The 24,260-nt window shown below is 43.7% G+C and overlaps 1 protein-coding gene and 1 pseudogene across 1 annotated transcript in view; both read right to left on the bottom strand.

Moving 5' to 3' along the window:
• DRP2 (dystrophin related protein 2) overlaps positions 1 to 23,069 on the bottom strand; it is a 46,484-nt gene extending 23,415 nt beyond the window's left edge. The window contains exons 1-6 of the mRNA XM_061135961.1: positions 22,971 to 23,069; positions 22,728 to 22,795; positions 9,003 to 9,182; positions 4,611 to 4,774; positions 2,684 to 2,840; positions 1,135 to 1,255 (exon numbers count right to left, since the gene is read on the bottom strand). Of these exons, the coding sequence (XP_060991944.1) occupies positions 1,135 to 1,255; positions 2,684 to 2,840; positions 4,611 to 4,774; positions 9,003 to 9,119 (559 nt within the window). The 5' untranslated portion in view covers positions 9,120 to 9,182; positions 22,728 to 22,795; positions 22,971 to 23,069. The remainder of the gene's footprint in view (positions 1 to 1,134; positions 1,256 to 2,683; positions 2,841 to 4,610; positions 4,775 to 9,002; positions 9,183 to 22,727; positions 22,796 to 22,970) is intronic.
• LOC133053286 (U6 spliceosomal RNA) lies at positions 13,465 to 13,554 on the bottom strand (annotated as a pseudogene).
• Positions 23,070 to 24,260: the final 1,191 nt, after the last annotated feature.

Genomic DNA, 24,260 nt, shown 5'->3' with positions numbered 1-24,260 from the left:
TGAATTGTAGCCCATCAGGCTCCTCTGTCCATGGGATTCTCTGGGCAAGAATACTGGAGTGGGTTGCCATTTCTTCCTCCAGGGGATCTTCCTGACCCAGGGATCGAACCCACATCTCTTATGTCTCCTATATTGGCAGGTGAGTTCTTCACCACGAGCGCCATGCGGGAAGCCCAGTGTCTGTTGTGCAGTTCCTTCCAAAGAAGGGAGGCATTTTATGAAGGTCCAGCAGAGGAGAGGTTAGTATAACTTTCCCAGCCTTTCCACCTAGGCTTCTAAATTGTAATTTTCCTTCTCCTCCCTCAGACCTTTCTTGAAAAGTAGATTCAGAGCTCCCAAACTCCAGGCTAATTGGAATTGTCCTGCTCTCTTGAGCTTGTTCTATCTGAGGCCCATTGGGTGGTAAATTGAGTACTGGTTAGTACTCAGGAGGAGGGGCTTGAGGTAAACTGAGAGGGTCAACAGCATCAACAAAGGGCTTCATTATTGAAGGGTCCTGTCAGGTCATTCATAGCCAGTCTCAGAGTGTCAAAGCTTCTTTCTGGAGAAGAGGGCTTGCTGGGCCATCACTTGGAGCTAAACACCATGGATCCCACCCTGCTGCCTTATTTAAACTTGGACCTACAGTGACCCACTCCATCAGAGAAAGAGAACCAGAAATCACCAGGGTCAGAATTAAAGAGCCACAGTCAGTTTTCTTCTCAAGTACCATCACCTAATTTTTAAAGATTTTTTGAAAGAATTTTTATTTGCTAGTTGATTGGAGCAGTGTCACATGCCTTTCTCTACTGGAATAAAGCAGTACGTTTTAAAAGAACACACTACTACTTTTATTTACTGAGTTTGTTTAATGCATCTGAGTCTTTTTTATTTCTTTTTCATGCCTTCTTAGATGGCCACACACGATGCTCCAGAGAGCCACATACAGCTTTGGGCCAAACGCTCGTCTCCCCTGCTCCAGGGTCTTCTCTTTGCTTTTTCTTAGAGTGTGAATCTTGTTCCTTCCCAATTTTGGACTTCTAGTAATAAATTATCCTCCTAGGTAACAGCTGAGAAAATGTGTTTGGGATGGACATAAAGGTGTTTAATGGTTCATAGCTCAAGAAGAAGATGAAAGAGAGGAAGACCACCCACCTTTGCTCTCAGAACAAGGCTCCTCTAATTCATCAAATGGGTGCTGGGACAGGAAGGCCTGAGCTGATTCCAGCACAGAGTAAATATAGGGGCCTCGAGACTTGACATCGTCCATAAAGGCCTGTGAAGTTTAGCAACATGGTCAATGGGGAAGGAAAATCTTTCAATTGCTTTGAATTCCATCCTGCACTTGACAATCTTTCTTCTCCTCAGTGCAACTTGATATCCTGTACCTTTGGGCTACTCAGACTAAAAGAGGAGCAGTCTTCTCTATAGGCAAAATAATAACTTTGATACTGGAAGGTCTATTTACTCTGAAACGGATCTGTCTATGCCACAAGGTAGAGAGAAATATGGGGACTTGGGGCTAGGAATCTTGCTTCTTTGGAAGACTCAGGAAGTCCTCTGAAAGGGGCTTTAAGGAATCAAAACCAAGATGGGCTAGATTTATACGAAAAGTTTAAATTTTTGTCAAAATACACACAAGTATGTAAATCAAAAGTGTACTTTTCATCACAGCTTGATGAATTTTCATAAAGTGATTCCATATCTGTAACCAGTACCGAGATAAAGAAACAGAACTCCACCAGCATCCCAGAAGGCCCTGTCATGACCTCTTTCAGTCACTCTCTCCTCCTCCCCTCCCCCAAGGTAACAACTATCCTGACTTGTACCACCACTGATTAGTTTTGCCAAATTTTAAACCTTATATACATGGAACCACACTATATGTACTCTTTTTTGTATTTGATACTTTTTTTCACTCAACATATTGTCTTTAAAATTCAGCCATACTGTGGCACACATTTATAGTTTATTTTCTTGCTGTATTGTATTCCACCCTGTATTCATCTTTTAAATTGTGCTATAATTGACCTATAACATTGTGTAAACTTAACACAATGTACTGATTTGATTTAGCACAATATACTGATTTGATACATTTGTATAATATGATTGCCTTTGTAGTGAGAGCTGACACCTCTGTCACATCACATCACATGATGATCATTTCTTCCAGTGCATCTGTGTTCATTTTAAGAAACATTTGCTGTTATTTTCTGATTATAGAGGAAAGATATGTCACAGAAATCTTAGAAATTTCAGAAACGGATGAAAAGAAGAAAATTAAAAAGAACTAATTTCATCACCTGGAGTTACCCATTGTGAAGATTTTGATAGAGTTCCTTCTTATGTGTGTATACACACATACACATCTATATTGATTTTTATACAATTGAGATCTACCTATAAACAGCTTTGTATCTTGTGTTTTTTTCACTGAATATTATTTTATGTTCATTTCCCATGTCCTCGTTAAAAATCAGGGAAGCATTTTAAGGGAGGCCAATATTGGATGGGATGTATAGAGGGGGGAGATTTGACTTATTCTCTGGAGCGCCATCCACAGACCAGTAGGACTGCATACAGCTTCCAGTGACTTTAAGCATCTAAGCAGAGACTGAGCATCTGTCTGTCAGGGCACTGCAGAAGACATCCCTTCCCAACCGAGAGACTACACACCACAGCCTCTGTAACTCTAACCTACCGCATGTGTCTCCTTCTCCTGTTGCACCAGGACCACATCCCCTTGTAGGGGCAGCTGAGCTGACAATTCCTCATCCTTTTGGCTGAGCCAGTCAATTATCTCTTGGAGAGGGAGCTGAAGCTTTCCACTGTGGTCTGAGAAGGCCTCTAGCCGAGCACTGCACACAATGGTAAAACCAGTGATTTTCAGTCCTCTTGTTAAGTGGCAAAACATTTTTCCCCAGCAGATATGTACGTGGAATGTTACTATATAAACAAATGAAAGAGGTGCTTCTCTGGTCGAAGTGGGAGAAGGCCCAGAACCCACCCTCTGACCCACCCACAGAGCCTCCCAAGACACCACCCCATAGAGCGTGGTACCAAAACATTTGGTGGACTGCAGTCCATTCAGCTGTGCACCCAGAATCAGGCTGTGAAGGGTAGCAAAGTAAGCAAGGGCGTTAGTGGAGACAGCTGTCTTGTTGCCCTCTTGTCCTGGAGGAACTCAAGTCATGCCAAACTGTTCATCCTCAGAGGCTTCTCAGAGGCTACCTTCTGAGCAGGAGCAATGCAGTGGGTGGAAAGGGTATGCCAGGTGACTGAGTGTGGGCACGCATGTGTGTGAGGTTGCATACAAATACAAGCAGCCCAGGGGTCCCAAAGGATGAGGGCAACATAGGCTAGAAGCTTGACATACAGAAGGAGGAAAACATGTGCAGCATAATAATCTCTGTCTGCCTTCCCCTCTCCCCACAAATGAGCCATGAACTGAAGTCCAAGTGGTAGGAACCCAGAGGCCAGTCCAGGCTGTGTGCAGTCATTGAACCCATTCCCCTTAGATGACTGGTAACTGGTCATTCCATCTCTACCTCTTCGGCCAAGGTATTACATAAATTTTGCTTTCACTAATTCTCAGAGCAACCTTGAGAGGTAGCCACTGGTATTGACCAGAGAAGTTAAGTAATTTTCCCAAGGTCACACAGTAAAGTCACTGGATTTGAACTCAGGGTTGTCTGATTTCAGAGCCTGCATTCCTTCAACTTCTGTACACTCCTCATCTCCACCAGAACCCACCAGAAGCCAGGAGTTTGGTCTTTGATGATAGAGAGTAGAGAGGAAAAGTGTGTGTTTGGGGAAGGGTAGTGGGAGAGAAGTTATAAAGAACGGTAGAGGAAAGAGGGACAACTGAGTTAGAAATTGCCTTCAGGCTCCTACTGATTTGCTCTTAGTTTAGGGAGGCATGGGTGGGGGATAAGCAGTGGTGGGAAGAGAGGGCTAACAACCACTACAATATTGTAATTATCCTGCAATTAAAATAAATAAATAAATTTTTAAAAAGATGTGAAAAAGCAGATGAGAGCTACTAAGATAGAAGACAGTTACAAGAGGAAGGCGGGCAGTAATCAAGTCCTCCATTTATACATCAGCACTTTTAAGTGCAAAAAGCGTTTTCATATCTTATTTGAGTCCTCATAACAACACTGGAAAATAGAACAAGCATTATTCCTCTACTCATTTTGTTGTTGTTGTTAAAAAAAATCCAAACAAGTGGAAGCCAACATTCAGGGATTACTGAAACCAATTTTCCAAGGTGACACAGCTGACTGAGGCTCGGGATGGGAGGGGAGTTTGGGGGCGAATGGATATATGTATATGTATGGCTGAGTCCCTTTGCTATTCACCTGAAACTACCACAGCATTGTTAATCGTCTATAACCCAATACAAAATGTTTTTGGTGTTAAAAAAATAAATAAAAATAAAGGAAAAAGACCGAGACTCAAATCCAAGTCTCCTGACTTCTGACCCAGGGTTTTTCCCCCAGCACCAGAGCATGAAAAGGAGGAAAAACAGAGGATGAAGCTGACAGGAAGGCTGTGATGAGCAAGAGGAGCCAAACACCATCCCCACCAATGCCCCAAAGCCCCTGTTTCGAGGCTCCAGGCCTTACCGGAGATTGTGAGACTTCTTTTTTATTTCATTCCAACACAGATTCATGGCTGGTGGTTCCAGGGTTCTGGCGGCACCAACAGACCCGTTGAATAGCTTTGGACTTAGGCAGGATACCCCAGCACCATCGTGAGGAGGTGCGGGGGTGGTGGCAGCAGCTCTAACCTGTACAGAAACACAGACACCTCTACAATCCCTGGAGTGTGCTACACCCTTGTCCGTGCCAAGCCAAGCATGGGACAAGTGTGAACGGGGCAGAGGGGTGGGGAGGGGAGAAGGGGCTGGTTCTAGGATGTGTTTGAGTGGTTGAGAGAAAGAAAGACTCTATGGTTCTGTTCATGGCAAGGTCCTCTCTTACTGCTGTGCTGTGCTCAGTTATGCCCAACTCTTTGTGACCCCATGGAGTGTAGCCCACACACACGGGCTTAACACACATGTTAAGTACTTTGAGCTGTGGTTTTAATGGAAAGATTAGTTTCCCAACTTGCCTGGAGAGTCCTGTGTGGGAAAGATGTATGGTTTGGGGGAAAGGAGAGACTAGAGGAGGCTCAGCCACCAGCAGGGCCATTTTCCTTCCACAGAAGGGGAGAAGGTAGACAGGCAGGCATGCAGATGGGTTTCCCCAGGCTGAGATTTCCTCTCCACACTCCCCTGTCCTTCACTCCCTTCTGCTTCTGCCTGAGCATGTCTTGATCTGCGAGGGAGATAGCTAACTCCTGAAGGGCTATTTGGCACAACCCCCATTCCCCCAACCCCCATAATACCCTACAGGGTGAGCAAATGATGGGAGCCTCTTAGCTGTTGATTCTGGTCAGAGTTCTTTGGAGATCAGGACCCCAAATCCTGTCTTAGCCCTTTCTCAACCCATTGAAGATGAGCAGTGCTCTTTAGGACTCTCCTGACTGTGGTGGGAAATACAAGTGGTGAAGAGGGAGAAGGGGGCACCAAGGTCCCCTTGGAAGGAGGACATCTATTACAGATGGCTCTCTCTATCTGTCTCTCTCTCTGAATTTGTAGAACAGCCCTTCAGCTTTCTTTTCTAGAAGGTTGAGTAAACTCTGGAACACTGAACTATGAGCCTATGGCTCACCTTGAATGCCATGGTTGCCAGTGTTTGGGCAATTTGAACAGTTCTAACCTAACACAAGTACTTCCAGGATCTCATCTGGGCAGTAGTGCTGGCAGAATTTGTGATAGTAAGAGTGATAATCATAGGAGTTAGCAGTTAAGCATAACGAACCTGTACTAAGAGAGGGCTTCCCAGGTGGTACTAGTGCTAAAGAATCCACCTCCCAGTGCAGGAGACAAAGGAGATGCAGGTTCAATCCCTGGGTTGGGAAGATCCCCTGAAGAAGGGTATGACAACCTACTCCAATATTCTTTCCTGGAGAATCCCCATGGACAGAGGAGCCTGGCGGGCTGTAGTCCATGGGTCAAAAAGAGTTGGACATGACTGAGTGACTCAGCACACATGAATATATAGAATAAAGAATATTCAAGATTTAAAAAAAGAAAAAACTCCCACAGCTCACAGCCAAACACAGAAGGAGAAGTGGGAGAACAGCAAAGCTCCAGGGCACAGCTCTAGAGTCAGTTGCTCTGCGTTCCCATGAGTGGACCCTACCTGTGCCGCCTGGGGACCCGCTTGCAGGATTAGGCAGCCCCATGATGCTCCTCCGAATGAACCCAGACCCAGCGCTTGGTGAGCTGCAGGCAGAGTCCAGACAGGCTCTGAGCAGGCTCCCTCAGGGAGGGCGAGCAGAGCTGAGCCAGGCCAGGAGGCGGGATCTGTCACCCTGTTTGTTTACTGACCCCCCAGGAATCCAGAGGGGGCGGCTATGTCAGGATTGGGGATGGTGAATCAGGGCTTTGTCCCTGGGGAATTCCGGCTCGCTCCCAACTGGGCCCGCCACACCGGGGCCAGGAGGGCCCTCCCAGGCTGGCAAGGATGGTGAGAGTGGGACTGGGCATTCCATGGTGCTGAGGAGGGGTACGCAGAGGGGAGCTTCTGTTGATTTATGTTCCCTTTGCCTGGAAGACACAAAGAACTCACTCTGCCTCTAGTTCCCTCTCCCCTACCCTGAGGTGGAGGAAAAGATCAGATCACTTTGGTGACAAACCTCTGGTAAGCAGTTTCACCAAGGCCTGGCAAGATAATGAGCTTGAGGATCAGCCTTGTCCTTTAGTAGGTAAGCGTCCTCAGAGACAGTGAGGGTGTATTAGAGGACAGAGCCGTGGGATGGTGGGCAGGAGAAGACTGACCCAAGCCAGCAGTGAATACGAGTGGGGGCTCTGCCCTGCCTTTGGGAAGAGAGGATAGAGAGCCTTGTCCCCACAGACCTCCCCCTGCACTCTAAGGCCAGGGGGATACATATGGTCTATGGGCATGTGTGCTGGACTTCTGCAGGGTGGGGGAGGGCAAGATGGAACACAGGAGCTCGGTGCAGGGAGGCTCCTGTGCCCTGCCTCTGCTGTCCTGGGCTACTGGCCTGAGGGGCCCTTCTGGAGGTGGCCACTCCTTTTCCAGCAGACTTGCCTGGGGAAAGGTTAACATTCCCAAGCTGACACCCCCCCACGCCCCAGCACTGAGGGAAAACACTTCGTTTTGACCAAAAAGGGTTCTGTTCCCATCCTCATTTATCTCCCACAGAGTCTTCTGGGCTTTCCACAGTTCCACATTGTTTCCATGCTGAGGCCCACCTACAGGAATAGTTAGAGCAGCTGCCTGAGCCTTTCTTGGGGTCCAGGCTGGGGCCACATGGGGTGAATGGCAAGGGACAACAGGCAAAGAGCAGGGAGCGGCTCTAGCTCCGGGTCACAGCTTGGTTTATGCTGGGGTAACTGGTTGGTCCCAAGCCATCCTCACAGAGTTCCCTGGGCTGGGAATGCCCTAGAGTTAGAAACGGGCTCGAAGGATTGATGCTGAAGCTGAAACTCCAATACTTTGGCCACCTCATGTGAAGAGTTGACTCAATGGAAAAGACCCTGATGCTGGGAGGGATTGGGGGCAGGAGGAGAAGGGGACGACAGAGGATGAGATGGCTGGATGGCATCACCGACTTGATGGGCATGAGTTTGGGTAAACTCCGGGAGTTGGTGATGGACAGGGAGGCCTGGCGTGCTGCGATTCACGGGGTTGCAAAGAGTCGGACACGACTGAGCGACTGAACTGAACTGAACTGAGGTTTGCAGAGGGACTCTCAGTTGACACTGGCTTTGAGACTATATTACAAGCAGTGAATTCTCTCTGGTTAGATATGTCAAAACAGCTTGGGAGGCCTGGACCTTATGACGTCTGGACCTTCATCGCCTCTCATTCTCCGCCCACATGCATTCCCCAGTACCTACATTCTCCATCCCTGCCACCTTGGTATCTCTCTTCCTCCACCATATACATTCAGTGGCTGTTCACACCACCCATAGTGACCCAGCATCTCAGTCCATCTGTGAGATTCTAAGAAACATAGTACTTTCACACACTCCCATAGCCTCTGAACCCCAAAGCAATATGTGTACTAAGTTGCTTCAGTTGTGTCTGACTTTTTGCCACCCCATGGACTGTAGCCCATCAGGCTCCTCTGTTCATGGGATTCTATAGGCAAGAATATTGGAGTGGGTAGCCATTTCCTTCTCCAGGTGATCTTCCCCACCCAGGGATTGAACCTGAGTCTCTTGCGTCTCCTGCACTGGCAGATGGGTGTTTTACTACTGAGCCACCTGGGAAGGTTAAGTATTATAGGGCAAGGCAAAATATGCTTATACATCTCCCTTGTCTAGTCAACTTTCCCTTGTACTTCCTTCATTGCCAGGAAAGTGGGTTGCCCTCTGGGATTACTGTCTCTCACACCCCCTCTGCCCACCTGGCACCACACACAGGCTGGCACATTCAGCCCCACCACTCCAGTTGTAGGGGAGGAGAGAGAGGACAGGCCAGTAGGAAGCTCAGGAGATCCTCAGTGGGGTTAACCCAGGAGCTGTGAGTAGGACCAGGGACTTGAGAGGAAGAGCCAGTGGAGGGAGAGGAAATATTCTGCAGGTACAGCATATGAGGAAACTGCAGAGAAGTCAAGGCAAAGGAAGGTCCTGCCTTGTCCTAGGCTATGCCCTGAAGGAGCACACTTTTCCAGGACCTCCCCTGGAAGCTTAACATGAAACCAGCCACCTTAGTCATTGTGGGCTCTTTGGCTTGTCCAGATCAGCACACTTCCTTTGCCCCATAAAAGGCCTCATGAACGACAGGGATGGGTCAGAGGAGGCCTCGTTCTGTGCAAGGGGTTTCATGTGTATGAAGACTACCCTTGAGCCTTAAGAAGCATGGATACCCACAAGAACACACACAGAGCCTACATCCACCCTCTCTTCACTGTTCTGTCTTTTGCTCTGAGCCTCTTACCTGAGGCTGGGGGCAGGTGCTTTGGAGGCTACGGCTGTGATGGAAGTTGTCAGCTGCCCGCCACTTATGACATCGTGGGAGGGTGTAAGGGCATCCCTGCATGACCATAGGTTGCATCAGAACCGAGGCTCATGGGGGTGGGTGAAGACAGGCAGTGCATCAGTTGTTGAGCATAAGCACCTGGAAGAGTAACAAGGACAGATTTAGAGTCAAAACATATAAAAGGCTTGTAAATGCAGCACTTACCCAGGGGTGCCTTGACCAGTTATGTCAATAAGTATTCAAAGCTTACTGACCTATCCAATAGTTTTTCCCAGGCCATCAAGCACCATAAAGGACTTGAGTTAATAATTGATCAAGGAAGTATCTATCATTTCTCTATTGTGCTTTGTGCTAGAGACAAAAAGATGATATGCTGTCTGAGATCTCATTTCATGGGGATAAGGTGTGGGATATGGAGGGGGACAGTCATGTAAGCTGATCATTGTTTAGTCATTAAGTTATGTCTGGCTCTTTTGTGACCCCATGGACTGCACTGTGTCAGGATCCTCTGTCCATGGAATTTTCCAGGCAAGAATACTGGAGTGGCTTACCATTTCCTTCTCCAGGGGATCTTCCTGACCCAGGGGTTGAATCTGTATCTCCTACATTGGCCAGCAAATTGTTTACCACTGAGCCACAAGGGAAGCCCATGTAAGCTGATAATGATAATAAAATACTTATGCAGCAGATGCTATAAATGAGGTTTCACCAGAAGGTTAGGGGAGCAAAGAATATGGAATAACTAACTCAATCTGAGCATATGCAGAGATTTCAGACCAATTGCATTTGAGATGAGTCTTGAAGGATGTGGAGATATTTGCCTGTGCAGAGAAGGGGAGAAAGGGAGAAGCGTATTCCTAGCAGAGGGAGCCACCTGTGCAAAGGTGGATGTCACTCAAAAAAGCACAACATGCTCAGAGAACACCAAGTTCAGTATAGCTGGAGTTTGGGAGATGAAAAGACATGGTGAGGAGTTCACATACAGAGAGAACAGACATGGGGAAAATCAAGCCATAAAGTGTTATTGCATTAATGGTAGAAGTATTTATGGGATGGAGTGAAGGGATGGATGAAGTGAGCCCTACCTGGTCATGTCAGAAGTCTCCCTAGAGGAAATATTCTTGAAGTGAGTCATGAAAGAGAAATTGGATTGCCATTAGACAGAGAATATAAAACAAAAAAGAACATTCCAAACAGCAGAAAAATCAAATATATGGTGCCGATCAGAGTACAGGTAGGTGCTTTGGCGGGGAGTACCAGATGAGGCTGTGACCAGATTGGGTCATGGCTTGAATGATAAGCAGAGGATTCTAGGCTTTATCTTGTAGACAATATGGAGGTACTGAAGATTTTCAGCAGGGGAGTGACACAACCAGATTTGCATTTTAGTAGGAGCCCTCTGTCTACCTTGTGGAGTGAGTCTCCCAAAGGAAGAATCCATTTAGAAGCTGTCAAAACAGGCAGGCAGTTGCAGGGCGGAGGGAGCAGAGAACATGGCATTGAGATACATTGAAGAGGTAAAGCACACTGGATTCAGTGATCACTTGGATATGAAAAGTAAGAGAGGTGAAGGAGTTAAAGGCTTATAATGTGGGAGCTAGATGAATAATGTTGCCCACAACAGGAGGGGAAAACAGAAGAAGCAAATTTGGTGTGGTAGGGGAGTGAGATCAGTGTTCTGTAATAAGCTATTCTTGAGACATGTTCAGCTTTTGAAGTCAACAGGTAAGACAAGAGTGAAAAAGTTAAATGTACCAAACCAATTGACAGTTTGGTGAATGAACACACATCTGATTAGGATGGGTGGCTAAGACAATGATTGCAGATGATATAAGTGGTATCTTTTCATGCTGGACAAAGATGCGCAAACCTTGATACAATGGCAAGAAGTGAACATCTCTCTTTTTTAAAACTTTTAATTTTTATTGGAGTATAGCTGATTAACAATATTGTGATAGTTTCAGATGGACAGTAGAGGGACTCAGCCATACATATACATGTATCCATTCTCCCCCAAACTCCCCTCCAATCCAGGCTGCCACATAACTTGGAGCAGGGTTCCCTGTGCTCCACAGTAGGTCCTTGTTGGTTATCCATTTTAAATATAGCAGTGTGTACATGTCCATCCCCAAACTCCCAAACTGTCCCTTCCCACATCCTTTCCCCCGGCAACTATAAGCTGTTTTTGAAGTCTGTGAATCTGTTTCTGTTTTGTAAATAAGTTCATTTGTATTATGTCCTTTTAGATTCTACATATAAGGGATGATTCCTGACACTGCTGATTAAATAGCCACCATTTTTAGTTTCTACTTCAGTGGTTCCCAACATAAGGGCCCCTTCTTAAAATTAAAAAAAAAAAAAATCTCACTTCACCCACTCACACCTACAAAGGAGCTGTACTTTTAGTACTTACAGAGTGAGAAAGACACTTATACATTTAAAGATCTGTGGACTCCTTGAACTAAGTTACCCTTCCCTCCTCCTCATGGGTCCATGGTCCAAAAACTGGGGACTATTACAGATCACACAAATGCAAGAACTTATGGTCTGAAGGACATTTTATTGTGATCAAAGTCCCTAGAGATCGCACAGCTACATAATTCCTCATCTCTAAAGAGATTACCCCAAAGAATGATTGAAAAGATGGCTCCTCTCTGATCCAATACCAATATAAAAGAATTAATCACTAAGACTTCTCTGGTGGTCCAGTGGTTAAGAATCCGTCTGCCAGTGCAGGGGACATGGGTTCGATCCCTGATCCAGGAAGATTCTGTGTGTCATGGAGCAACAAAACCTGTGTGCCACAACTAATAAGACTGTGCTCTAGAGCCCACAAGCCACAATTACTGAGCCCCTGTGCTGCAACTACTGAAGCTTGAGTACCCTAGAGCCCATGTTCCACAACAAGAGTAAGTTTGTGTGCTCAGCCATATCTGACTCTTTGTGGCCCCATGGACTATAGCCCACCAGGCTCCTCTGCCCATGGAATTTTCCAGGCAAGAGTACTAGAGTGAAGTGCTGTTTCCTACTCCAGAGCATCTTCTAGACTCAGGGATTGAACTCGAGTTTCTAGCATCTCTTGCACTGGCAAGTGGATTCTTTACCACTAGCAACACCTGGGAAACCCACAACAAGAGGAGCTACCGCAATGAGAAGCCCAAGCACCAAAACTAGAGACTAGCCCCCACTTGCCACAACAACTAGAGAAAGTCCACACTCAGCAATGAAGATCCAGTGCAGCCAAGAAAAAATTAATTAATTAAATTTAAAAAATTAATCACACAGTTAAAAAATGAAGTATTGCTACAGACATATTGTAACTATGAAGGCTACAAAAGTTTTGCTTTCAGACCTCTTTTTACATTAACATTTTTAATTTTTGTTGATTATACAAGCAATACCTGTTCTTTATAGAAAAATGGAAAATACAGAAAATCATAACTGAAAATAAAAATAACCTATAATACTACTATCCAGAGGTAGCCAGCCATTACTAACAGGTAATTTTTCTGTGAAAAATATATACTTGCACTTTGGAAATAAAATTGTCATATTATTTATATATTAATTATAGAGCTATAATTTTATATCACGCTTTTTAAATTTGCCATTTATATCAGGATCAGTTTAAAATTTCATTAACTATTCCTCTAACATATGACTTCTAATGGTTGCAAAGGTTATATTATAGAGTCCTGTGGTTGAGGCCATGGGCTTTGGCATCAGACAGACCTAGGGTCAAACCCACTCTATTCAACCTATTAGCAGTGTGGCCTGGGAGAAATTAACCTCTCTGAGCTTCAGGGCTCTCATCTGTAAAACGGGGATGACTGCCTTTGTAGTCTTGTTCTAGTGACTAAAAATTAATAATGTATTTAAATAACTTAGCACAGTGTCTGGCAATAGTACGCTATTCAATAAATGTTAGCTTAAATCATTGTTGTATAATATTCCATGGAATGGATAAAGCATAATTTATTTTAACAGTAAAACATGTCACACTGCAGTTTATAGCCTTGTGCATATTTGTGATTCTTTTTTTTAATTTAAATTATTTATTTAGTTTACTTCACAACATTGTATTGGTTTTTGCCATACATTGACTTGAATCCGCCATGGGTGTACATGTGTTCCCCATCCTGAACCCCTCCCAACTCCCTCCCCATCCCATCCCTCTGGGTCATCCCAGTGCACCGGCCCCGAGCATCCTGTATCATGCATCAAACCTGGACTGGCGATTCATTTCACATATGATAATTTACATGTTTCAATGCCATTCTCCCACATCTTCCCACCCTCGCCCTCTCCCACAGAGCCCAAAAGACTGTTCAATACATCTGTGTCTCTCTTGCTGTCTTGCATACAGGGTTATCGTTACCATCTTTCTAAATTCCATATATATGCGTTAGTATACTGGTGTAAAAATATGGAATGCGTCACTTGCACAGGGGCCATGTTAATCTTCTCTGTATTATTCCAATTTTAGTATATGTGCTGCCAAAGCGAGCACCATATTTGTGATTCTTAAGATAATTTTCTAGAAGGGAGAGTTTCTGGATTAAAGGGCATGAACCAATTTCACACTTGTATTAATAATGAAAGTGAAAGTCTCTCAGTCGTGTCCGACTCTTTGTGACCCATGGACTGTATAGTCCATGGAATTCTGCAGGCCAGAATACTGGAGTGGGTAGCTGTTCCCTTCTCCAGGGGATCTTTCCAACCCAGGGATCGAACCCAGGTCTCCCTCATTGCAGGCAGATTCTTTACCAACCGAGCTATCAGGGAAGCCCTGTATTAATAATACATCCTTCTAAATTGCCCTAACAAAAATTAGATCACTTTATATCACCCTCAACAATCTATGAGAGAGCCTGTTTCCCAGCACACTTGCCAACAATGAGTATTCTTTTTAAAAAAAAAATATCTTTGCCAGTTTTGTAAGTGAAGATGGCATCTTGAGAATTACTTTGTATTTCCTTAGTTACTTGAAATGCTTAACTTTTCCCCTATATTTTTAGTGGCCAGTTGTATTTCTTTTTTCATAAACTCTTTTTCTCTTTTGAGGTTCACCTCTCTACAGATTAAATTCCTTCCTTCATATTCTCATCTACTGACCTGATATGAGTTTGATGCTTCACAAAATAACAAATCCAGGTATCAGGGAATTCAGATTTTCTAATCCCAATGCTGGCAAAAAAGGAATAAACTCTTTCTGGTCCTGGCATGACTATCCTCTCCTCTTTTCAGATTGTGCCACTGACTGTGACTTCAAGTCATTTCACCTCTCTAGACCTTGATTTGCTAAAATGTTAATGTTAACAGTTGCCACACATCAAAATTTTTGCTGTTTTAGTAGAACATACTTTTGTAGCCTGCTGTACTGTCTGTCATATGATCTGTCATAGACAGATGAAGATGATGAAACCAAAGTGAACCTGGACCTCCTGACTTCTGGCCAGGGCTCTTTGTTCTACATAAAGATTCTTCTTTCTGCCTCTTTATTTATCTCCATCCTGTCCTAATTACCACCTGTACATATTGATTCTCTTCCTACTCCTCCTTTTAACTTGCAGAAGCTGTGAGGAATTGGAGATGAATCTGAATTGGTCCCCAAATGGCCAAGTGCGGAAAATAAGACATGTAAACAAAGAAAGTATCACTTAAGGGAGAAATGATTCATACCTTCTGCAGGACACTGACATCAAGTTATGAGAGGTCACAGAGCAAGAACTGTTCCTTTCAAGTTGAAGGGATTTAGGATGTATTTATGGAAGAGATGTTTTTGAGCTAAGGTGAGAGAGGAAGATTTGGATGTATGAAGTAGTACGGAGGATGCTTTTGGGGTAGAATTCATTCATCTGTGCTCTTCCCTAGGGATCCTGCTAGATACACAGCTGTGACTTTTTCCCACTAGGAATACTCTTTTCCTAATTCTCAAAGCCACACACAGGCCCTTCCAGGAGGATTCAGGGGGAGACACTGTTTAACTTGGGCAGAGATAAAAGCTTTAAAAACATATGGGGAATACCATGATTTCAGCATGAAAGCAAGATTGTTGGCTAGTAGAGGACAAAATTCATACCCATTATTAATTTCTACTCCACACATTTTTAAACACAGAGCCAGACACAGAGCAGGTATCCGTGACTTCATTTTTTTTAAATGGAAGTTTAGTTGGTTTACAATATTACGTTTTAGGTGTACAACATAATAATTTAGTATTTTTATAGATAATCCTCCATTTAAAGTTATTATCAACTAATGGCTATGTTCTTTGTGCTATACAATATATCCTTGTTGATTATTTTACGCATAGACAAGTACTATGTGAAATCTAAAAAATAAAACAAACAAGTATATATGACAAAACTAAAACAGATTCCCCAGATTCACAGATATAGAAAATGCTAGTGGTTACCAGTGGGGAAAGGGAATTAGGAAGAGACACAAATTGACTTGATGTGTATTGAGTTGAACTCCAACTAGGTGAGTGTAACAGTTCCTCAATTTTGTAGGTACAAATTCCAGAGAACATGAAGAGAAAGGCTTTGGATATACACATTTCTTGTGTTTGTGTGAAATGATGTATACAGAACATTAGCATTTGAAGCAAGGCTTGAAATGAAAAACAAACAAACAAAATAAAACAAACAAACTGCAAATGACCTAAATGTCCATTACTCAGGGACTTGTTAAATAAATAATGGTGTATGCATACAATGGAATTCTATATAGCTATTAAAACCAGAACTAACTCTTTATGCGCCAATATAGAATGATCTCTTGAGGTAAAGTTTTAAGTAAAAAGAAAATAAGAAAAAAGTAGTTAGTTTAATCTGTTTTAAAACAAAACATGTGCTTATATGTACAATAAAATACCTTTGGAAATATACAAAAGAACCTGTTAATGTAGATTGTCTTTGGAGAAGGGAACCAAGTGACTACTAAACAGATGGGAGAATTCCTTCCACTCTTTTGAAAAATTTTCCCTTTTTTTCTCTCTTTTTAAAACTGAGAAATATAACTTACAAAAAGTACATAAAATATATGTGTAAAATATATTGAATTATGACAAAGCAAATCCCCGTGTAATCTCTGCTTGGGTCGAGAAATAGAATAATTATTTACATCCACAAAAGTCCTGTGTCACCGGGACTTCCCTGGTGGCACACTGGATAGGAGTCTGCCTGCCAATGCAGGGGACACAGGTTCAATCCCTGGTCTGGGAAGATTTCACATGACGCAGAGCAACTAAGCCTGCATGCCGCAACTACTGAGCTCGAGTGCTGCAACTACTGAAGTCCGTACACCTAGAGCCTCTGCTCTGCAACAAGAGAAGCACTGCAAAAAGAAGCTTGTGCACCACAACTAGAGAGTAGCCCCCACTCACTGCAACTAGAGAAAGTCTGTGCAAAAGCAACAAAGACCCCACACAGCCAAAAATAAATAAATAAATAAAATTAAAAATCCCTTTCACTTTTCACTTTCATGCATTGGAGAAGGAAATGGCAACCCACTCCAGTGTTCTTGCCTGGAGAATCCCAGGGACGGGGGAGCCTGGTGGGCTGCTGTCTATGGGGTCACACAGAGTCGGACACGACTGAAGTGACTTAGCAGCAGTGTCACCAATAGGAGATATAGTTTTTACTGAATATCCTTCTGTACCTTTGGAATTTTGAGGTGTGTGAATATATTAGCTATTTAACAGCTACTTTCTCCCTTCTTTCCCACTCGTCACCAAAGTACCATAGACATCATCAACTGTTTTATGGAAAGGTTGATATAGCAGCTTTTCCATAGCCAAAAAGCAGTAACAGTTAAAATTTACTTTATTCTATGTTTTGTGTATATTAACTAATCAGTCTACATACAGGAAGTCATGGAATCCTCAGGACAATCTTATGAAGTAGTTACTACTGCTGTCTATATTGTGTAGATAAGAACATGGAGGCACACAGCAGTAAGTAACTTGTTCAAAGTGATATTGTGACTATGAGGTAGGGAACTGGGATTTATATCCAGGCCAGTGTGTCCCAGAATACAAGTTCTTTACTGCTACACTCTTCTGCCTTTGTAAATTCTAGAACTTGGGCTCTGAGGCACTGTGGTCACCAACACTTAGCAAGTAGAGAAAATTCGTGGCTCTGGGCCATCAGCTGGGAGCCCAAGGGCTGACTCAGACATGCTACTACCCAGGCAAAGACACAAGCAATTAAGAATGGACAGGATGCAGTGGGTCTGGGGTATCACCCAGCTGGCAAATCCTACAGACCATTTAAATGACCTTCCCAGGACATCTGGTCAACTCTCCCAGTCTGACCTCAGAGCTTCCCCAGTGCCTAAGAGCTATGTAAATATTTTTTGAATGAATGAATAAACTCTTTCTACCTATAAACTGGGAAAGTTTAGGAACCTAGCCTACAGAAATATATGCAGAGGTGGATGAGGGTATCTGCTGCAGTTTTTTGGTTGCAATAGCAAGACTGCAATCAACTCAGATGTCCATCAACAAGGGACTAGTTAAGTGGACTGTGTCAGAGAGGTGGCACAGCCTGACAGTGAAGGTGTGGGCTCTGAGCCAGCACACTCGGGTTTGCATCCTGGCTTCTTGACCTATCAGCACAGGTTTGGACAAGATCCCTGACTTCGTATTTCAGTCCCTGCATCTGTGAAACAAGGATAACAGAAAGACATACTTCATAGATAGCCTTGTTGTCAGGACTTAATTCACAGTTACCATCTAGCAAGCACTCAAATCTTTTCTGTTATTGCAGTCACTCATGCCATGAAGTGACAGGGGCTTCGCTGATAGCTCAGTCAGTAAAGAATCTGCCTACAGTACAGGAGACCTGGGTTTGATCCCTGGGTCAGGAAGATCCCTTGGAGGAGGGCATGGCAACCCACTCCAGTATTCTTACCTAGAAAATCCCATGGACAGAGGAACTTGGTAGGCTACAGTCCATGGGGTCGAAAGAGTCAGACACAACTTAGTGACTAAACCACCATGCCATGAAATATTATGTAGCTGTTAAAAAAGAAAGAGGTAAAAAAAAAAAAAAAAGAAAGAGGTAGATCTGTACCCACTGATTTGAACAGATGCCAAAGATATGTATTTTAGGTTTTAAAATAGTTTCAGAGTGAATGTGTCTGGTATAACTCCAGTTTTGTAAAAAAAAAAAAAAAAAACACGAAAAATCTCTTCTTTCTGTGTATGCACAGAAAGAAAGCTTACAAGGATACACAAATTGTTCAGTGACATTTCTTCTGGAGAGTTGTGTTAAGAGGACTCTCATGTTGATTTTATACACTTTGTCTATTTGTGTGTATAAAGTTTTTTATAACAAGGATTTATTGTTCTTGGATGAAAATAAATAGGGAGGCTAAGGAAAGAACAAGGTAGTGAAAAGAAGACCCTATTTTGTGAGTACAGATTCCTCTCTCCAATTCAAGGTGACACTGCACAATGGCTCTCCCTCTCACAGAACTGCCTTTCTACCTGACAGCATGGCACTAAGATATGAGACACACATTTCATTCGTACCAAACCTTGTTATGCGTTCCTAAAATAATTCCTGCAATGTAGCCAAAAACCAAGTTTCTGCTTCAGATTCTCTCACTTAATGAATAAATCATGGGCCACAGATTGTCAAGCTGGTAGAGACCTTAGAGATTATCTAGGCCAACCCCCTCATTTACAAATGGAAACAACGAAATGTGTTTCTGAGAAGGTAGCTATCAAGCAATTTTGAGAAAGAAAATTTCTTTTGCATTGGAAAAAAATCAGAGATACATCCTTATGAGGAGAATTTTATTATAAAAACTAATTAATAAACAAACTTATGGTTACCAACTGGGAAAAGGGGGAGGGATAAATTAGGAACTTGGGATTAACATATACACACTACTATATATAAAATAGATAGCCAACAAGGACCTACTTATAGCACAAGGAACTATACTCAGTATCCTATAATAAGCCATAATGGAAAAGAATATGAATATATATGTATATGTGTGTATATAACTAAATCACTATGCTATACACCTGAAACTAAAACAATATTGTCATTCAACTATATTCCAATTAAAAAAAAGGATAAAGAAAACCAAATGAAATAAAAGATATAGGAATTGGAAAGGAAAAAAGAAACAATTAATGCAATGTATCTGAAACCTTTACACACTGCTGGTGGAAGTATAAATTATTAACCATTTTGGAGAGCAAACTGACAATATCTCCCAAAAGTGAAGATTCTCATACCCGGTGACAGGACAATTCCCTTCTAAATATATAGCCAATAGCAATAGTCACATAAGAATATCTCCACAGAAATGATCATAGTAGCCCTAATTGTGAGCCCAAAACTGGAAACAGCCTAAATGTCCGTCAACTGCAGTGGATAAATAAATCATGGCATATTTCTTAAATGGAATGCTATATAACAGTGAAAAGTGAATGAACCAGAGCCACATGTCACAATGTGGATGAATTTCACAAATATAGCATTGAAGAGAAAAAAAAAAATTGGAGAAGGATACATACCATTGAAATACATTTTTAAAACATAAAGCAGTGGCATACAGTGCTTAAAGACACATACATATGCAGTACAAATATAAATAAATGCATGAGAGGAACTTTGATCACAGAGGATAGACAGAGGATTTCAAGTTTATTGGTGATGTTTTTTCTCAAGCTAGGTGGTGAATATCCTGATTTTCATTATATTATTCTTTACACCTCTTTGAATACCCCCAAATTTTCTAGCACATTGTATAAAAAAAATGCAACAAATCACATGCTGAAAGGGAAATTCAGAATTTTCAGATACAACAAAATAACTAAAGAAATCTGTAAGGTACAAATGTCTCACTAAAAATGACAGGATCATTCCTTCAACCTGCTTCTTTTCCCTGGGGCTCTTTTCACAGAACGGAAACTGCTGCATGTGTGCTCAGTTGCTCAGTTGTGTCCGACTCTTTGTGACTCCATGGACTGTAACCCGTCAGGCTCCTCTGTCCATGGGATTTCCCAGGCAAGAATACTGGAGTGGGTTGCCGTGCCCTTCTCCAGGGAATCTTTCTGACCCAGGGATTGAACCTGAGTCTTCTGAATTGCAGATGGATGCTTTACCACTGAGCCACCAAGGAAGCCCAGGGAACCTGCTAAAGGACAGCAATTGGGCATAAAGGACTGAGAATGAGGATATATGGGTTCACTCTCTCAGATACTCAAAAAGAACAATTTCATTAAACCTCTCAAATTTTCACCCTTTAAAATGTGGTGCTGGATTAGATTATTTTACAAGTTTTTTTCCATACATCAATTTATTCCAGGATTTTTATTTATTTATTTATTTGAGCAGCAATTCCTAACACTGTGTGTGCAAGATACAAAAATTTTTCCCTGGAGAAAAGAGGTCCCTGATCAAATCCATGTGGATTTCACTGGGTTGAACAGAATTAAACAGATTTCTTTACAGTAGTACTTCACAAAGCCTTTAATACACTTATATATATGATGACTGTCCAAAAAGAGAATTCAGTTATGAATCATTTTCAAAAAAAGAAAAAGATTGGACCATAGAATACACCCCACCCCCCACCACCACTCCTTATTTTAAAACAGAATCTATTAACATTCTCTGCAAACAGTGTTCTGTGGAACATCGGTGGTTTGGTAAATGTCATCCTAGAAGGATTTATCTCACTTGCTCTTTCAGTCACTGATGTGTGTGTGGAAGAATCCTTCCTAAGACAGGAATGTAGTTTCCTAATTTAACTTCAAGAGTGGGTTTCCTGTGAATGTCCCTGACCAGTGTAGAAGGCTGTCTTCATTAGTGAAATCCTATCCTCTCTGACTGTTCATGGGGCTCTCAAGGCAAGAATGCTGAAGTGGTTTGCCATTCCATTCCTCCTTCGCAGGAGGAGAAGGGGATGACAGATGATGAGATGGTTGAATGACATCACCCACTCAACGGACATGAGTTTGAGCAAACTCTGGGAGATAGTGAAGGACAGGAAAGCCTGGCATGCTGCAGTCCGTGGGATTGCAGAGAGTCAGACACAGCTGAGTGACTGAACAACAAATCCTCTCTAACACTGTGGCAGGTTTTACATCAGAAACTTTTGTACGTCTGTGGTTAAAAGTGTTTCCTGAATGTCCCCTCCGTACCTGGCTCTTGGACTTTTGCTAACTTCGCTGCTTCGAGCCCTGTTTCCTCCTTTAGGTGACGGTGGAGCTGAAGTGTGCTCAGATACAGAGTTCAGGCTGAATGCCTGGGGGACAAGTCTCATGGGAAGAGGAGCCCTGTCCAAGTGCCCTCATTTCATGGCACTGGTTTACAGGAGGCAGAACTGTAGTCGAGGCAAGCCCACCCAGGAAAAGAGGGGCTCTTTTCTTCTTTCAGGGACAGGACACTTATCACTTCCACTGCCAGCACTGCCTTTTGGGGGTAAGGGTTCCTTGGATGGTCCCAGGGTTTTCTGGAACCATCTCCCCATCCTAAGCCCAAAGAAGAAATCTCCTGAGGTTTGTGGCGGTCACTGGGCCTTTTAAAAGGTGATTTACCCGAGGACCTTTAATCTAGAAACAAGGATTCCATTTGGAAAAGTCAGGCACTAAGGTGGAGAGAGAGAGAGAGAGGTTTTTTTTTAAAGGCTTTTTTTCTTTTGAACAATCAAAAAGAAAACATAAGAGAAAAGTATGTTCTTTTCCAGGCTGTGGGAGCTACCCTTCCTCTCTCTCTACCTCCTTCCACCCCAGCCTGACCCAGCCCTGGCTACTGGCTGGGACCCAATCCCTCTGAGGCCTGGCTCTTCCTACCAAAAAAAAGCAAGATAAGCCTTAACCCACATAGCCTCAGGCCCACTCACCAGGCTGGGGCACAGGGCCTGAAGCCAGGGAAAGCTAAGGAGAGCAGAAGGAACAGGGTGTTTGATTCCAGGAGAGGTGAGCCTGGTTTCAAAGCTCTCCAAGCTCTGCTCTCATGAGTGGAGAGGTGCCTCCTGGTTACAAGGGGGTAGAAAGGAAATCAATGGGAGCAGCCAGGGGGAAAACTGCAAGAGGGGAAGCTGGACTGAGCCAGGAAGTAAATGCAGAGATTAGGATGTGCCTTCAACCCCAGCCTCCTAGGTCAGAGCCCAGTTTGCTCCAAGGAAGCACTGCTGTATCTTGTCTGCTGGCCAGACAATCATTTGTTCAGGGGACCTGCTCTGAGGTCCCATGTTTCCTCTGTCCTCCCTTTTCAGCCAATGCTTTCTACACCCCTTCCCTTCCCTCCCACCAGGAGGTCCATCCATGGACAAAAAGCCTGTCATTGGGAACAGATATAAATAAATAAACAAACGAGTCAATAAATAAATACCCCTCTCCTCTCAAAGCAGCAAACTGTGGACCTTCCTCTTATTCATTTTTAGACCCTACTTGCTCAAATTGGCTGGAGTTTCTATTCCTGGGCATCTTTTCTTTCCCTTCTATGAATCCAAGCGGTAGCTACTTCATTGTGGGCATTTTTTAATGTAAGTTTTCCCCCAAAGGCACAAGCAGATGGCAGGCAGGCAGGTGCGTACACACACACACACACATACACACAGAGTACCTCTGGAGCTTCCCCTCCCTCAGTCATTCCCCCTGTGGGCTGAAAAAGGGCGAGGCTCAGAAATCATTTCTCTGTGGCCTACCTTCTGATTCCGGCAGGTCTGAGGATCAGGCGGCAACTGGGAGCTGGGTGGCTGGAGCTGGGCTGCTTCTGTGAATCAGCAAAGAAGTCCCTGAGACAGGAATGCCGACAGCTGCTGTATGCACACTCTCCCTCCGTCTCTTCCACCTCCCTGTCCTCCTTCCCCTGCCCCTCCTCCCCTCTCTCGGAGCCGCTCTGTGTTGCTATGCAATCATATCATTGGCAGTAATAGCATCTATCCGACCTCAGGCAAAGATACCCTTGACCGGGCAGATGCAGGAAGAGCAAGGACAGTTTTGTGAAACTACCAGAGCCTTGGCGGCTCTCAGAGATTTCAGTTTATTAGAAGCTGAAGAGGAAAGCGGAAGAGGCTGAGAGGCAGAGGGGGAGAGGCTTCCACTGGGGAGGAGGAGACAAAAGAGGCTGGGAGATCAATACAAGCTGCTGAGCCAGGAGCCTGGGCCCCAACTTCCACAGATCGAGCTCAGAGCCAAAGCCAACTTCAGAGCCAGCAGCTGGCATGATCCCTCGGTAGCCAGTCCAGGATTCAGTTTCTGTGTTGGAGGTTGAAACACTCAGCTCTAGAATCGTCACTGGTACCCAAGGTAGAGTCTTGGGCCCAGGGCAGTCTGCCAGTCACCCGTTAAGTTCCATCCTCACCTCCTCTTAGATCTAAAGGTGGAGAAATCCTTGACCATGAGGAGAGCAAAATGCACCCTGAATGATTTGAGAAAACACAGTTCCTTCATGCCTCCACTCAGCCACTACCCCAGTCACTCTCCTTCCTTCTGTCCATACTAGGCTTTACTCTTTTAGCTGTTACCTCTGTTTAAGAGAAGAGGGTATGAATGCCAAACACACTGCCAGACATGGGAGAAACAACTGAAGAGATGGAGACAATCATGTCCCTTTATAGGGTGCCCAGAGCACAATACATTAACTCAATAAAGATTTACCGAATGAGTAAATGGGGTGGATAGATGGATCAATGGCAGTCAGAAAGCCCCCACCCCAATCCTCTTACACAAACACACTTATACTTAAAGACCCCGTAGCTCCAGGCCAGGGCAAGGAATAAGAGAAGCATTCTTCTCTCCTCTCTCCATTTCTGAGAACAGGGTGTGTATGACAGGGAGAAGCAGATTGGTTTGGGAGTGGGTTGCTTAATTTCACTCATTTGCCTCTAAGAACTTTATAAGCTCTGATGGCACTGCAATTTAGAAGAGAATACACTTCCTGGCTCAAAAGACTTGGCACTAGTGTTGACAAAGTTTCTACAAAGACTGAGAATTAATACCATTATTATGACCGTTAGAGAAAATTCTCAGATAGGAAATAACTAGCACGTGTGTGTGTTTTCTTTTGAGATAAAATGTCAAAAACTTAAGCTGCTGGTTTCAGTGAAAGATTATCCACAAGGCCTGATCTCCTTTTTAAAACAAACAAACAAACAAAATAGGAACCAACTGCTCCCTCCAGCAAACAAGGCTTTCAGAGCTGAGTGAGTGATCCCTCCTCAGCAGCAGCCAGGCCC

This window comes from Dama dama, chromosome X (genome assembly GCF_033118175.1).
Source record: "Dama dama isolate Ldn47 chromosome X, ASM3311817v1, whole genome shotgun sequence".
Lineage (NCBI taxonomy): Eukaryota > Metazoa > Chordata > Mammalia > Artiodactyla > Cervidae > Dama > Dama dama.
Note: the sequence above shows the minus strand (reverse complement) of the source record. Positions and strands in the feature narration are given on the sequence as shown.